Genomic DNA, 13,668 nt, shown 5'->3' on the forward strand with positions numbered 1-13,668 from the left:
GTTCTTTGTCATGAAACGTGAACCAACTACGCAAGCAACTCCCACTGCTCGTCCATAATTCCTTGTTTTTTCTAGCAATTCTACATATCGGTAGTTAGCTGGTTGTCTCCCCATATACTTAATGTTACCATGCCAGAGCAAAGAACGCTTTGTTCTACAGGGAGTTCAATGTGCATTGCTGGTTTAGGTTTTTCAGGTGGGAATCATGTGTCAAGAGGCACACACTGCAGATGGATACAACTTAAGTCTCTAGTAAGATGAAGTTATGATATGCACCAGATTTTTGGTGCCTTTATTTGCGTGATATATTATTATTGCTACTGCTGTATGACAATTAATCTTTCACACCTGTGCATATGCAGCTTCACCTTCATCCTTCTCTCTTGTAGATACTCATCATCGTCCATTGATTCTATTAGCAACTGGGCTTGAATACAGTGGAGTAATACAGCAATCTGTGGATCATAAGCTGTAATTGCGAACTGTTGTTTCTCTACAGGGACACTGAAGGGAAGTAGCAAAGTAGATAATAAATTTCTATGTGATATCTGTAATGCCCAAGTAATTCAATAAAACAAAGTGGTGGGCTAGTTGGTGATTCATACTTGGAATGAACGACAGCGTAAAAAAGGACAACCACAGAAGAGAAGCTTTCTTTGTATAGTGGCTAACCAATAACATTTATTTTGTAACCCGGAGTGAATGTTATCCTGCATTACTTGGTTTCTGATCATCCGTACAGTATCTTACCGTCCGTTGTCTGCTTATCCCTTGTCGTTATATTTCTGTGTTCTGCATTAATTCATATTAGCATCCACCTTTTTTTATCGTAGCGCGTAAGGGGAAGGGCTGGAATAGAGGCTGGCAGGAAGGAGTCCATGCAGTGTCATTGCATGTTGTCGACGGGTGTACGGCTGGCTTTCCAGACCGACCGGGCACTTAAGGAGAGAGGGATGTGGGGATTCGCAATGTCTCCAGGGCAGCCCGTGCTGTTCCTGTTCGACTCCTGCGAAACCCCGTCCGCTAACGAAGGACTGGTACGGCTCGGTATGCCGCCATACCCCCGCTGGGCCCTCCGGCCGCGCGGGGATCCCGGCAGCGCTCCGCGGTGTCGTGCTACCTTCTCCTCTGATTGTGCCGCGGGGACGTGACGTAGGCGAAAAGCTGTGCTTGCTCCGGTGCAGGTCGCGGGGGGCTGGGGGGGAGTTGGAGACAGGCGGGCGACGAGGGCGGAACACGGGCCGGACACACGCGGCAAGGTACGTGAACAACCGTTATTCGCTGCCCCCGAGGCCTTTGCCGACGTTCATTCGCGTGCCTTGTCACACAGGGCCCTAACATCGCACGCCGAGAGCCTCGCGCACCGCCCTTGCGGAACCTGCGAGCGCCCGGCGAAGCCCGCCGAGCCGCCGCTGACCTGAGGCAGCCGCGGCTCGCACCAGAGTTTTCCCGCCGCACCGGTCTGCGCGCGCCAGCCCGTGTCCGCGCGCGCATCTGCTGCGGCCCGTTGTCGGGTGGCGGTGGACGCCAGGTGCGCAGTAGTTGGAGTACCATACATTGCTTGTGTTTGTGTTGTCTGTGCAATAAATACGTGTACTGCGAACGTGCTAGTTCTCCTGGATGGAGAGCGCACGAGCGCGGCAAGAGCAGACCGGACCCCTTTCAGCTCGGTGCTCGAACCACGCAGTGGGTCTCTCTCTTCGCACGCCCCCGGGACATATAAGGAAGCCCACTCTTAGGCTATGTACTGACCCCGTGCGCGGAGGCATTTAAGGAAGAGCCCACATTTCTGGCGCCCAACGTGGGGCAGTGACTGCCTGTGCAATTGCTGCCACGCACAACGAGCTGAGAACCGGTGTGACCAGCTTGCCGCGTCATGTACTCCAGTTTTAGGGAGGCGTCACCTTTGACGTTTCTCGCGAGCGTCGCCCAGTGGGAAAACTCTATCGTCGCCGGTGATGTTTCAATGTCGGGGAGAGCAGAATCAGCAGGCCAATGGGCTGCATTTTCGGGCGTAACAGAGGAAGGTTCGACACCCGTTCGCTCCGGTTTGAGCCCGCTTGTAGTAGAACTGTGTAATGGAGGACTGCAATCCTTGATGGAAGAAGGCAGATTGCCGAGCACGCCACTTGCTAATGGGGAACATAGAGAGGCCCGCACTATCGAGCAAAAGGCTGCTAGCCCGCTCGGACAAAGCGAGGAATTGGTCGCGCCGAGGCTCCTGAGAACTCGAGGCAGGCGAAAGAAAGAGCGCAGCTGCTTGTGGATCCCGGACATACTACTGCCCAAAAGGCGGGAGCTCTCACTGAAGGCTCCGCACCAGACGCGTCGGCGCTGCTGCAGGATGCGACGCGGCTAATTCAGTCTATATCGGGCGCTCTTCAGGCTTCCCTGGAAGCATCCAAGCACTCGCGGCCGGCGGTGAAGGTGGCCGTCCCAACATACCGCGGCTACGCAGACACGGTCAGCGTAACTGACTTCATCGAAAGCCTAACGCACTATCAGGCAGCGGTAGGGCTGGATGACAGCGAGATGCTCACACGCATCGTGCCTGTTGCCCTTGTGGAGCGAGCAGCGCAGTGGTACCGGCTTTCCGGTCGCCGAGCAACCACGCTCGATGAGTTTAAGGCGGCTCTACGTCGGGAATTCTTGCCCGTAGACTACCAGCGTAGGATGCGGCGAGAGCTTGAACTGCGGACGCAGGCGCTTGATGAGTCATTGCTCGAGTATGTGCGGACGATGGAGGAGCTTTTCCAGATCGCCGAACCGAGCGCCTCAAATGACGAACGTGTCGAAAGAGTCGTTAGGCAGGCGCATCCCACCTTTGCGGCCTACCTGCGTGGCGGTCGGTTTCGCGACCTGGAGGATCTGGCTGCAGAGGCCAAGCGCATACAAGGCGACATCCTCGCCATGGGCGCCTATCGCCCTCCACCTCCCGCAAGCGAAGCTGTGGAGCCGCGCTGCGCGTGGACTGGAGCATTCTCCTATGCGCGCCATGATTCCCCCGCCCAAGCAGTGTACGCAGTCGGCGCGGACACCCGCCAAGAGTGGAAATTGAGCGAACGCGCTCTTGACCCGTTTACTTTTCACCGGCGTGCAAGCAGTGCTGCTGCTGCTGCTAGTTGCTATCCGAACAAAAGTCGGACCTCTTCGCAGGGCAGGGAACAAAGGGACACATTCCCGAAACGGCCGGAAGGCCGCTCAGCAGGGTGCACCAAGCAGGAGGAGGCATTTCCTAGACGCGGAAACACGCCTGCACGCGGAGTGCGGTGCTTTCAGTGTGGCGAGCTGGGCCATATCTCTCGTCTCTGCACACGTGGGCCCGTCCAGCAGGGAAACGGGGTCGGGGGTCAGGCATGAGTACACGCTTGGCCGAGATAATTGCTGTTCCCTCCGAATGCCGTGCTGGCGCTTCTTGACACGGGGGCCAGTGCCTCCTTGTTTGGAGATGAAGTTTCCTCCCTCTTAGAGCAGCGTTCTGTTCGTTTGAGCGAGTGTCGTGCGACTTTTAGCCTTGCCAGCGGCATCGTCCGTGCGGCTGGCGCGGCGAAGCTGGTGGTCAGATGGGACGGAGAAGTGGGGCGCTTTCGCTTTATTCACCTTCCCGGACTGACTGTCCCCGTGATCCTTGGGCGCGACTTTCTTCGCAAGTCCAGGATCATGGTAGACATTGCGAACGGTGGCTACCGGATCGGCCCCGTGTCCTCTTTGAAACCCTTCGCCAGCCCACCCTCTGCTCGTGTTCTTCCCCCCTCGAGGTGGGCGCCTCCTCCTCGCAGCGCTGTGAGAAATGATTCCGGCCCCTCGCCGGCCCCGACAGTCGCCTCCGTGGGTCTGCAGGGGGGCGCGCCTGCGCAAGACGGGGCTTTGCACCCCTTGATTGCTAGGGCAGTTGCGCTTGGACGGAAACAGAAGGCTCGCATGTCGGATTTGCTCTTCCGGTATGAAGAGCTGTGAACCGACAAGCCAGGTTGTACCGATCTGGTGCGCCACAAGATCGAGACCGGAGACGCGCTCCCCTTTAAGAGCAACCCCAGACCAGTTAGTCTGTCCAAAAGGCGAGCTATCGACAGCGTGCTAGACGAAATGCTGGCGACTGGTGTCGTCAAACGCTCGGATAGCCCCTGGGCGTCACCGGTCGTCCTCGTCCCAAAGAAAGATCGTAATTTTCGCCTGTGCGTCGATTACCGTCGACTGAACGCGCTGACCCGGAAAGATGCTTATCCGCTACCCACCATTGAGTCCATGTCGGTAGCTTGGGCGCGGCCAAGTATTTTACCACACTTGACGCCGCCAAGGGCTACCTGCAGGTAAAAATGGAGCTCGAGGACCAAGCTAAGACCGCCTTTACCTGTCATCGAGGCCTGTTTCAGTTCGAAAGGATGCCTTTCGGGCTGTGCAACGCGCCGGCCACATTCCAAAGGTTAATGGACAGGGTACTTGGCGAAGCAAAATGGTCACATGCTATGTGCTACCTCGACGACATTGTAATATACTCGCGCACGTTTGAGGAGCACATCCAACATGTTGGGGACGTTCTGCAGAAAATCAGTGCAGCAGGTATAACGCTAAACCCGGCGAAAGCGCAGGTGGCGCAAACTCAAGTGCAGCTACTTGGGTTCACACTGGGCGGAGGTTCCATTGAACCAAACTCGGAGAAGCTGCAGGCGATCTTGGATTTTTCCGTACCCAAGGACGTGCGCGACCTTCGTCGCTTCCTTGGAATGGCCAATTTTTATAGGTCATTCATTCCGTCCTGTGCCAGACTCCAGGCTCCACTAACAAAGCTGCTGGGGAAGGCTGTCGAGTGGCACTGGGGCCCTGAGCAAGAGCAAGCGTTTCGCGGCTTGTCCCGCGCCATTGCCGTGACGGCGCAGCTCAGGTTGCCTGACCTCTCCAGGGAGTTCGTTGTTCAGACGGACGCGAGTGATCTGGGACTGGGGGCTGTCCTCCTTCAGGAATACGATGGCGTTCTGCATCCGCTGGCCTTTGCCAGCCGGTCCTTGCTGCCCGCGGAGAAGAACTATTGTGTTACTGAAAAGGAGTGCCTAGCGATCGTTTTTGCGCTGCGTAAGTTCGACGTCTATTTGGACGGCACGAGGTTCGTGGTGCAGACCGATCACAGCGCGCTCAGCTGGCTCATGAGGCTTCGTGAACCTGCGGGCCGGCTGGCGCGCTGGGCGCTCCTCGTACAGCACTACGACTTTTCAGTGCAGTACCGAAAGGGGAGCACGAACGTCGTTGCAGACGCACTTTCGCGCGCCCCTCTGCCAGCCACCGCCATTGCCGGAGGCAAGCGGCGGGGAAGAACAGTTGTTCCGCCCGCTCGGCTGAAGGAAGAGGGGGTCGACGTGGAGAGCGGATGTCCTCCCCCCCTTGGGGAAAGCAACGGCTGACGAGCGCAGACGGAGAGCGGGAGCGTGGTTGTTGGGGGCAAAAAGAGCTACGCGGAAGTTGCCTCCCCCGTGGAGGGGCTGACAGGGTCGGTTCACTAAGTGGGGTGCGCCAGTGTCAGTCGTTCGGTACGAAAGCCGAAAGTGGTCCAAAAAAATGACCTACAAAGCGTTGAACGAGCTGCCACCTCGCGTATGCCGAAGGGGCCTCCACTTTGGGGCAAGCTCCGCACTGCGAGGGAAGATAACCACGCCTTTGCGTCGTCTCCCTCTAGCCGCAATGGAAACGGCTCCCCCATCGGGGATACCGCAATCATATTCAGCCGAGAAGAGCTCCTGAGGGCCCAGCAGGCCGACTCTTTCTGTAGAGAGATTAGAAGACGTTTGGTTGAAACAGAGCGCCGTAACTCTGCTGGCGTTGCAACGAGCGCTAAAGGGCCAGAGCCAGCCTGCATTTCTGGTAGCCCCGAAGATTCGTTCCTGCTGGACCCGGATGGGCTCGTGCTGAAGTACATCGCTACCGACGATGAGTCCATTGATCCGTTTAAGGTAGTGGTACCAAAAAGTCTGAGATGCGCCACTTTGCGTTATGCTCACGACGAGCCAATGGCCGGGCATTTGAGCGGCTCAAAGGTCTTTGCAAGACTCAGCCGCACTGTCACCTGGCCCGGCATGAAGCGGGACATTTTCCGCTATTGTCGGACCTGCCACGTCTGTCAGACGGTAAAATCTCGCGGTGGCCCTCCATCCGGATTGATGAAACCGGTTGACAGTCAGCGGCCATGGCAATACGTTGCCTGCGACTTAATGGGACCTTTCCCTAGAAGTAAACAGGGTTTTCAGCACTTGTTGGTAGTGGTCGATCACTTTACTAAGTGGGTGGAGCTTTTTCCGCTCCGTAAGGTGACGTCCCGGGCTGTGTTAGACAAGCTGATGGAAGTTTTCACGCGTTTTCGCTTCCCAGAGCGCCTAATCACGGACAATGCGTCGTACTTCACGGCCCGGGTGTTTCGCGAAACGTGTTCCTCCTTTCGGATAGAGCACCGCCACACGTCTCCCTACCACCCCCAGTCTAATCTGACGGAACGCTGCAATCGCACCGTAAAGTCGATGCTCGCGGCCTTTGCCCAGAGCCAGAAGGATTGGGCAGACCACCTAAACGAGCTCGCGTTCGCAATTCGGACTGCTGAGAACCGTTCTACGGGTTTCTACCCCGAAATTCTCACTTTTGGGATAGAGCTGTCAAATCCCCTGACTGCTGTCACGCAGCGCCAAGAAGGGGTTGAGAGTGCGCCGGGGGAGCGTTCTTCTTACGCGGCGCAGCTTCGCACCAGGCTAAGGGCCGTTGTACGATCGTTTCGGAGCGCCTTCCGCCACGTCCGCTTCGCGAGTGGTCCGCCAGTTTTCGGCCGCCAGGCGGACGTGAGGCGGAAAGGTGTTGTACGATCACTTTGGCGCTTGCGAGCGAGGCGGATGGTCCCAGCATGCCGATTGGCGCGCCCGGCATATCCGTCTGTCTAATAGCCTTCTCCGGCTGATGGCAACCTAGCCGGAACGAGCGCACCGCCAGCATCGCTCCACGCGCCGAAACGGGCTCCCGCATCCCAAGAGTCAGATCGCTATGCGCCCGACTACCTTCTCCCTTGCCTCCTTTCCTGCCTCCCTCTCCAAACCCCGATATCCCTGCACACTGCGCTCCCCCCCCCTTCCCTACCTACTTCCCGTACGAGCGCCCCCCCCCAAATAATAACCTCTTTTCGTGGTCACGTGCTACTTTCTTCCGTTCCTCGGCGACCTGCACCTAGGCCTAGTAGGCTGCGCTTCGGCATCGCCATGGTGTGCGTGTTGAAGCTCGAAATAAACACTTCGTGACACCGCCATTGCACTGCACAGGTCTTGCGTCGGTTTGTAGAGCCGCAGCAGGAATTACAAACGCATGCAAAAACCACAAACAGCTCGAAATAAACACTTCGTGACACCGCCACTGCACAGGTCTTGCATCGGTTTGAAGAGGCACTCTGTCAACTCCGTCAACGTAGATGATTACAGAATTCAACTAGTGGAACTATCGCTCGCTACTGCTGAACGCGGCGAAGTTTGCAGTCGCTCTGAACACTGGTAATATGAAGATGTGGCCAATATAACACGCTTCGCGACATCGCTGCCACTGCCCAGGCCGCGCTCCCCAGTTTGGTCGACGGATGGCCATCTTGCCCCGGCAGAGCAGAACCGAGGCGGAGGGAGGAGGGGCTCGGACGTCACTGACGTCACGGGAAAAGCAGCCAATAGCTGCAATCCGGTCCCCGGCCGGATGCGCTCGTCCGCCAGAAAGTTGAAGTTGACCAACTTTCCATCCGTTCGCCGAACGAGGCGGATCCGCCAGGCCCGCTCGCGAAGCGGACGAGGCGGAAGGCGCTCCGAAACGACCGTACAACGGCCCTAACGCAAGCCCTTAGTAGGGCGCGGAAAAGCCTAGGTGCTGCTCGAGCCCAGCAGAAGGCTCAGTATGACAAAAGCCACCGAAACGTCTCCTTTCAGGCAGGTGACTTAGTGCTCAAACGCAACCATGCCCTCAGTGACGCCAGCAAAGGGTTTTCCGCTTCTTTGGCTCCTAAGTGGCTGGGGCCCTACCGGGTGGAGAAACGGCTTACTCCCCTTGTGTATGAGCTGGTGGATCCCCAAATGGGGCTCACCCGCGGCCGCGTTCATATCGCCGACTTGAAAGCCTACCATTGTAGGCAGCAAGAGTCCACGCCGGGGCCCGGTGACCTCGCGTCCAGGCGACAGAGCACGCTTGGTGCGTCCGACCGCCTTCGGCCGCCGCATCGCTACCCTCTCAGGAGCCGTGCATCATAGTGACAGCGCGCCCTTGACTCCGGACTTTTCCGGTGAGGAGACAAACGCCTCGCTGTCCGTTCCAGCCTCCGCGAGCGCTCGCCTCTTCCGAGAATTTTCTCAGACAGGCGGGCGCGCGCATTTGTATAAATGTAAAAAAAAGTGCATGCGGAACAGTTTTCGCCGGTTGTTTCATGTATTTAGTTTCTCTTCCATGTGTGCGCCAGTGTGAACTGTAAGCGTAGATGTGTGGCCCGAGAGGGGAGAGCAGGACGAACGCCACCGAAACCGCCGTTCGAGCCATTGTAAGAGGGATTCTGCGGCCTGCTGTTTCTCGGAACGGCCACATCCGGGGGACAGACTTGCAGCTTCCAATGCAGGACGGGATGTTGTCCCTTTCTTCCCCTCGCGCCCTTTAGCAGGGTAGAGGGCCAGCAGGCCGGGGCGTCTGGACCTGCTGCCTGTGTGCCGCCTCTTCCTCTCCCGGAATCATTGCTAACCATGTATGCGTGTGTGTGTGTGTGTGTGTGTGTGTGTGTGTGTGTGTGTGTGTGTGTGTGTGTGTGTGTGTGTGTGTGTGTGTGTGTGTGTGTGTGTGTGTGTGTGTGTGTGTGTGTGTGTGTGTGTGTGTGTGTGTGTGTGTGTGTGTGTGTGTGTGGGTGGGTGGGTGGGTGGGTGGGTGGGTGTGTGTGTGTGTGTGTGTGTGTGTAGGGGGAGGGGGGCGTATGGCTGTCCAGCTTCAGCGTAAGACGTGGGTAGCCGGTGCCTCCCTCCTCCGGGGCTCTGCTTGCGCGGAAGTGGGCTCTGGCCTCGCAGAGACCGCCTTGCTTCGCCAGTGTCCCCTCTGTGCTCGAGGCTCGAGGACAGCTCGAAGGAGAGGTGCACTGGCTCAACGGACTACGGCGGCGTACCAGCGGCGAAATCGCCCGTCATGTCGCCGACACCACCGCTGCCGACGCCCACCAGACCCGGTCATCTTCGCAATCGTCGTCGCCGACGGGCTGGCCGCCAAGGAAGACGAATGCCCGGGGCGGCTGGAGTGGGGTTAGCGGCTCCGACACATCTACGGAGGCCAGCAGACGGCGGCCCAAAGATGCGGTGCGTCGCCACCTGGACCTGTCAAGACGGCGCGGCACCGCCGCTATCATACGCGTCGGCCAACGCCTGGACCGCCCAGCGAAGAGTGGAGCGGGGCCAGCTCCGGGTGCCCTTCCCTTTTCGGGCCCACACTATCACCGAGCGGGACGCGGAATCGGGAGGAGCCCACCTGCCCCTTTCTCCGGACGATGTCACCTGCGAGGCGTGCGGTACGCTTGTCGTACACGCCTCGCACTACACCGGGCGCCTGCATCCCGAGACCAAGGAGGCCACCACCGTGCCGGCAGTGTCCTGCGAGCAGGCACCATCGATGTCGAATGAGAAGCTGGCGGCGATGGTGCGCGGCAGCATGCAGGCGACCCGACATTTGCAGCTCTGGTGGCCGCGGAGAGGCGGGCCTTGGTGGTGAGGGAGGCGACCGACGCGAGCGCAGCGGACGCTGGGCAGTCGATGGACGCTCTTTAGTGCCATGAAAGTGTATTTTTGTGATTTTTGTACTAGATTTTCTATGTTTGTTTCGTTTCTTTGTATAGTGGCTAACCAATAACATTTTGTAACCCGGAGTGAATGTTATCCTGCATTACTTGGTTTCTGATCATCCGTACAGTATCTTACCGTCCGTTGTCTGCTTATCCCTTGTCGTTATATTTCTGTGTTCTGCATTAATTCATATTTAGCATCCACCTTTTTTTATCGTAGCGCGTAAGGGGGAAGGGCTGGAATAGAGGCTGGCAGGAAGGAGTCCATGCAGTGTCATTGCATGTTGTCGACGGGTGTACGGCTGGCTTTCCAGACCGACCGGGGCACTTAAGGAGAGAGGGATGTGGGGATTCGCAATGTCTCCAGGGCAGCCCGTGCTGTTCCTGTTCGACTCCTGCGAAACCCCGTCCGCTAACGAAGGACTGGTACGGCTCGGTATGCCGCCATACCCCCGCTGGGCCCTCCGGCCGCGCGGGGATCCCGGCAGCGCTCCGCGGTGTCGTGCTACCTTCTCCTCTGATTGTGCCGCGGGGACGTGACGTAGGCGAAAAGCTGTGCTTGCTCCGGTGCAGGTCGCGGGGGGCTGGGGGGGAGTTGGAGACAGGCGGGCGACGAGGGCGGAACACGGGCCGGACACACGCGGCAAGGTACGTGAACAACCGTTATTCGCTGCCCCCGAGGCCTTTGCCGACGTTCATTCGCGTGCCTTGTCGCACAGGGCCCTAACATCGCACGCCGAGAGCCTCGCGCACCGCCCTTGCGGAACCTGCGAGCGCACGGCGAAGCCCGCCGAGCCGCCGCTGACCTGAGGCAGCCGCGGCTCGCACCAGAGTTTTCCCGCCGCACCGGTCTGCGCGCGCCAGCCCGTGTCCGCGCGCGCATCTGCTGCGGCCCGTTGTCGGGTGGCGGTGGACGCCAGGTGCGCAGTAGTTGGAGTACCATACATTGCTTGTGTTTGTGTTGTCTGTGCAATAAATACGTGTACTGCGAACGTCCTAGTTCTCCTGGATGGAGAGCGCACGAGCGAGGCAAGAGCAGACCGGACCCCTTTCAGCTCGGTGCTCGAACCACGCAGTGGGTCTCTCTCTTCGCACGCCCCCGGGACATATAAGGAAGCCCACTCTTAGGCTCTGTACTGACCCCGTGCGCGGAGGCATATAAGGAAGAGCCCACAAGCTAGACAGTGTTGATAGCTCCAAGTACATTAGCCTTGTTACCAATATCTTTAAAAATTGGTCAGTGACATGTTTGAACCTTGCATTTCTTTGACTTTATTCTTGAAAAAATTGGGTTGAGCATGGTTTTTCTATGTAAAATTCTCACTTTGAGGAAGGGAGAGCACCCCCTCATGAATTCATCCCTTGGATAGTGTATTCATAATGTGCATTATACTTAAATGCGACAGTATTTTTTTGCACTTGTACAGGTGTTAGAAATGTCAGTGATATTTCGTTTTTAATTTTGCAGGACCAAGCACTTACAGCATGCCTCCTCACCTATCAAGGCGCAGTTCTCCTGTTTATTGGCCATCACCCTGTAGTGAAAACATCATCGCTTCTGTGGGGTTTCTCCTGTTTGCAGCCTTCTGGGTGTTCCGTTTGGAAAATCTAAAGAAGGCACTCTATCTGCTGACTTTCTTTAGAGTGTTTTAGATATTTGGCTTAAAATAAACCACGCTTCGATGGTTTTGAGCCCATCAGTTTTTAAAAACCACTTTGTCTTTCCTTCACAGCTGCCTCTTCTATCTGCCTATACATGTTTTACATGTTTAGTTTTTAAGTACTGTTTGGAATACTGGTAGTGGAACACAAACTGTGCTGCTATAACTTATCAATGTTGACATGATACAGTTGGCCAGAGCGAAGAAGGAAAACAATATCAGCATGAATCTGTGGGAAAACTGATGTATAGCCTTTGTCAAAAAGTACAGAGCCAAAGGGTTTGGCTTCTAAGCCGTGTAATAAGGCCTCTGAGCATCCATGGATGTCCAACATTCACGGTGGTCAGGGCAAGATTTTCTGTACCTTCAAGAGATCTGGAATGCTAGTGATGCACAACAAGGCTCAGAAGCGAATTCCTTGGGCTCTAAACTTCGACAAATGCTGTACTCGCATTATGTGAGAGCACGGAAAGACATGACAAACAGAAACAGCAACATTTCGTTGACCCTAAGAATCATCAACCCACTGGTTTCTTGTCCCTACATGGGCTAGTCACGGTTTTTATCTTTTTGCATCTAGCTCGGGCAGCTTCCTGGGAGCACTGTCAGCATTTTGTAATTTTTTTGTTTTTTTAATAGACTTTCCGTTCCGCCACATGACACATTTGCTAGCATTTATACATGTAATTTAATTAGAAAAAACAATAGTGATAATGGATTTGGTGAAGAATTAAGTTTTGAAGCAAATATGTGCTTAGACACAGGTCTTCAGAAGTTCAATTACTTATTTAATCACAAAGTTACTAGTCCTTAGTCTGATCAGTTGCCATGGGAACTTTCCTGGAATTTTTCTTCACTTCGTCCTAAAGTGAAGGTGATGAATGCCTTCCTCGCGATCAAAGAGAATGCCTGTGACCTGAGCGCTTTGACCTTAGCTCATGTGTTTTTGCTTTGCTTTAGTGCGCACAGTCACGTAATACCAGGTTGACTAATTCCTTGTGTTTCAGCATTACTCATTACTTGTTAGCTAGATTGAAAAGCATGTGTGCCTAGGTTTCTGCATTCTAATTTTTTCCATATAATTTATGAGTGCTGCATTTTATTTCTGACAGGCTCCTTCAAATGGGTGGCTAACATTTTTTTCGGGGCACATAAACTTTCTCTAGAGCATATAGGTCTCCATATAATGAGTGTAAAGTTTCGTTTTGTGTTCTTTTTATGTGATTTTGTGTTAAATTGAATGTATTGTATACGTTTTCTAAGGTTATGTTCATCCTATGTGTATCTCAAGAACAAACACAAACATTAGAGGTTGGATACCTGTGATATTTTACTGTTGATTTAGTGGGCTGCTTTAGGATGTCTGTTTAGTATTTCTTTTACTGTAGTTTGTAATGTGCATCTTGAAGTTAGCCACTGGGAATTGTCTGGTGCATAACATTTTTTTAGCTAATCTTCTCTGAGAGCACCAGATAGCCTGGAGTGTAGCGAAGAGGTTTTCAAGTTAACTCGGCATTGTTTTTCAAAATTTGCTATTTTATCGTTGTGATTACTTTTAGGTGCTGATTTCACGTTAGCCCCAATCTCCAATACCTTTCCAAGAATTGTGGTTTCAAATGTTGTTTATTGTCCTCCATTTAAAAACATAAAAGTGTAATTTACAGGTCTTTGTGACCTTTTCTTTACTTTACGCAGGCTCTTCAATTTCTTTTCTATTGAAAAAGCCTGACATGTTAAGCAGTCTTTTAATGCTGCTGGTGTTAATATTTCAGATATGTGTGTAGGTTAGTAACTGACATTTGTGATAATCCAGTGCTATTTGTAGCGGCGGTCCGTGTAATTCATTATTTTCGAACATGCAATGGAATGAATGTAAGTCGCATGCACAAGTTAAATTCCGAACAGTGTTTTGAGGACGTGCTAGTAACAATGTTCTGTAAAGCACTTAAAACTGCAGTCTCGAAAAAAAAATGTCTAACAAACTTTCACAGCTACCTTGCACTATGAAGGTAAGATCCAAGAACTATATTTTTGTTCGAAAATAAAACCACGGAGCACAAGCTATATGCAATGTTTTTGTGTAATCATTACTACGAATCCTGCTTTTATCGACTTTGAGGACTTACATACTGAATGAAAATAGTGCTCGAAAATTATTTACAATGCGCGAGTGGAGCACGGAATTCAAAATTTTCTTTAAAA

General features: G+C 54.3%; 1 protein-coding gene across 1 annotated transcript; it reads left to right on the forward strand.

Moving 5' to 3' along the window:
- The first annotated feature begins 968 nt into the window (after positions 1 to 968).
- On the forward strand, positions 969 to 3,360 carry LOC144124113 (uncharacterized). The gene is made up of 3 exons (XM_077656778.1): positions 969 to 1,037; positions 1,331 to 1,531; positions 2,293 to 3,360. Exons 1-3 carry the CDS (start codon positions 969 to 971, stop codon positions 3,358 to 3,360), a joined length of 1,338 nt encoding a protein of 445 aa, XP_077512904.1.
- The last annotated feature ends 10,308 nt before the right edge of the window (positions 3,361 to 13,668 follow it).

Source organism: Amblyomma americanum, chromosome 1 (genome assembly GCF_052857255.1).
Source record: "Amblyomma americanum isolate KBUSLIRL-KWMA chromosome 1, ASM5285725v1, whole genome shotgun sequence".
Classification (NCBI taxonomy): domain Eukaryota; kingdom Metazoa; phylum Arthropoda; class Arachnida; order Ixodida; family Ixodidae; genus Amblyomma; species Amblyomma americanum.

What these genes read in the sequence shown, in the direction of transcription:
- LOC144124113 (XM_077656778.1), top strand. Translation starts at nt 969, where the DNA reads ATGTCTCCAGGGCAGCCCGTGCTGTTCCTGTTCGACTCCTGCGAAACC. An exon ending in CGTCCGCTAACGAAGGACTG is followed by an intron (nt 1,038 to 1,330) that starts GTACGGCTCGGT and finishes CTTGTCACACAG; the next exon opens with GGCCCTAACATCGCACGCCG. An exon ending in CGGGTGGCGGTGGACGCCAG is followed by an intron (nt 1,532 to 2,292) that starts GTGCGCAGTAGT and finishes ACTGCCCAAAAG; the next exon opens with GCGGGAGCTCTCACTGAAGG.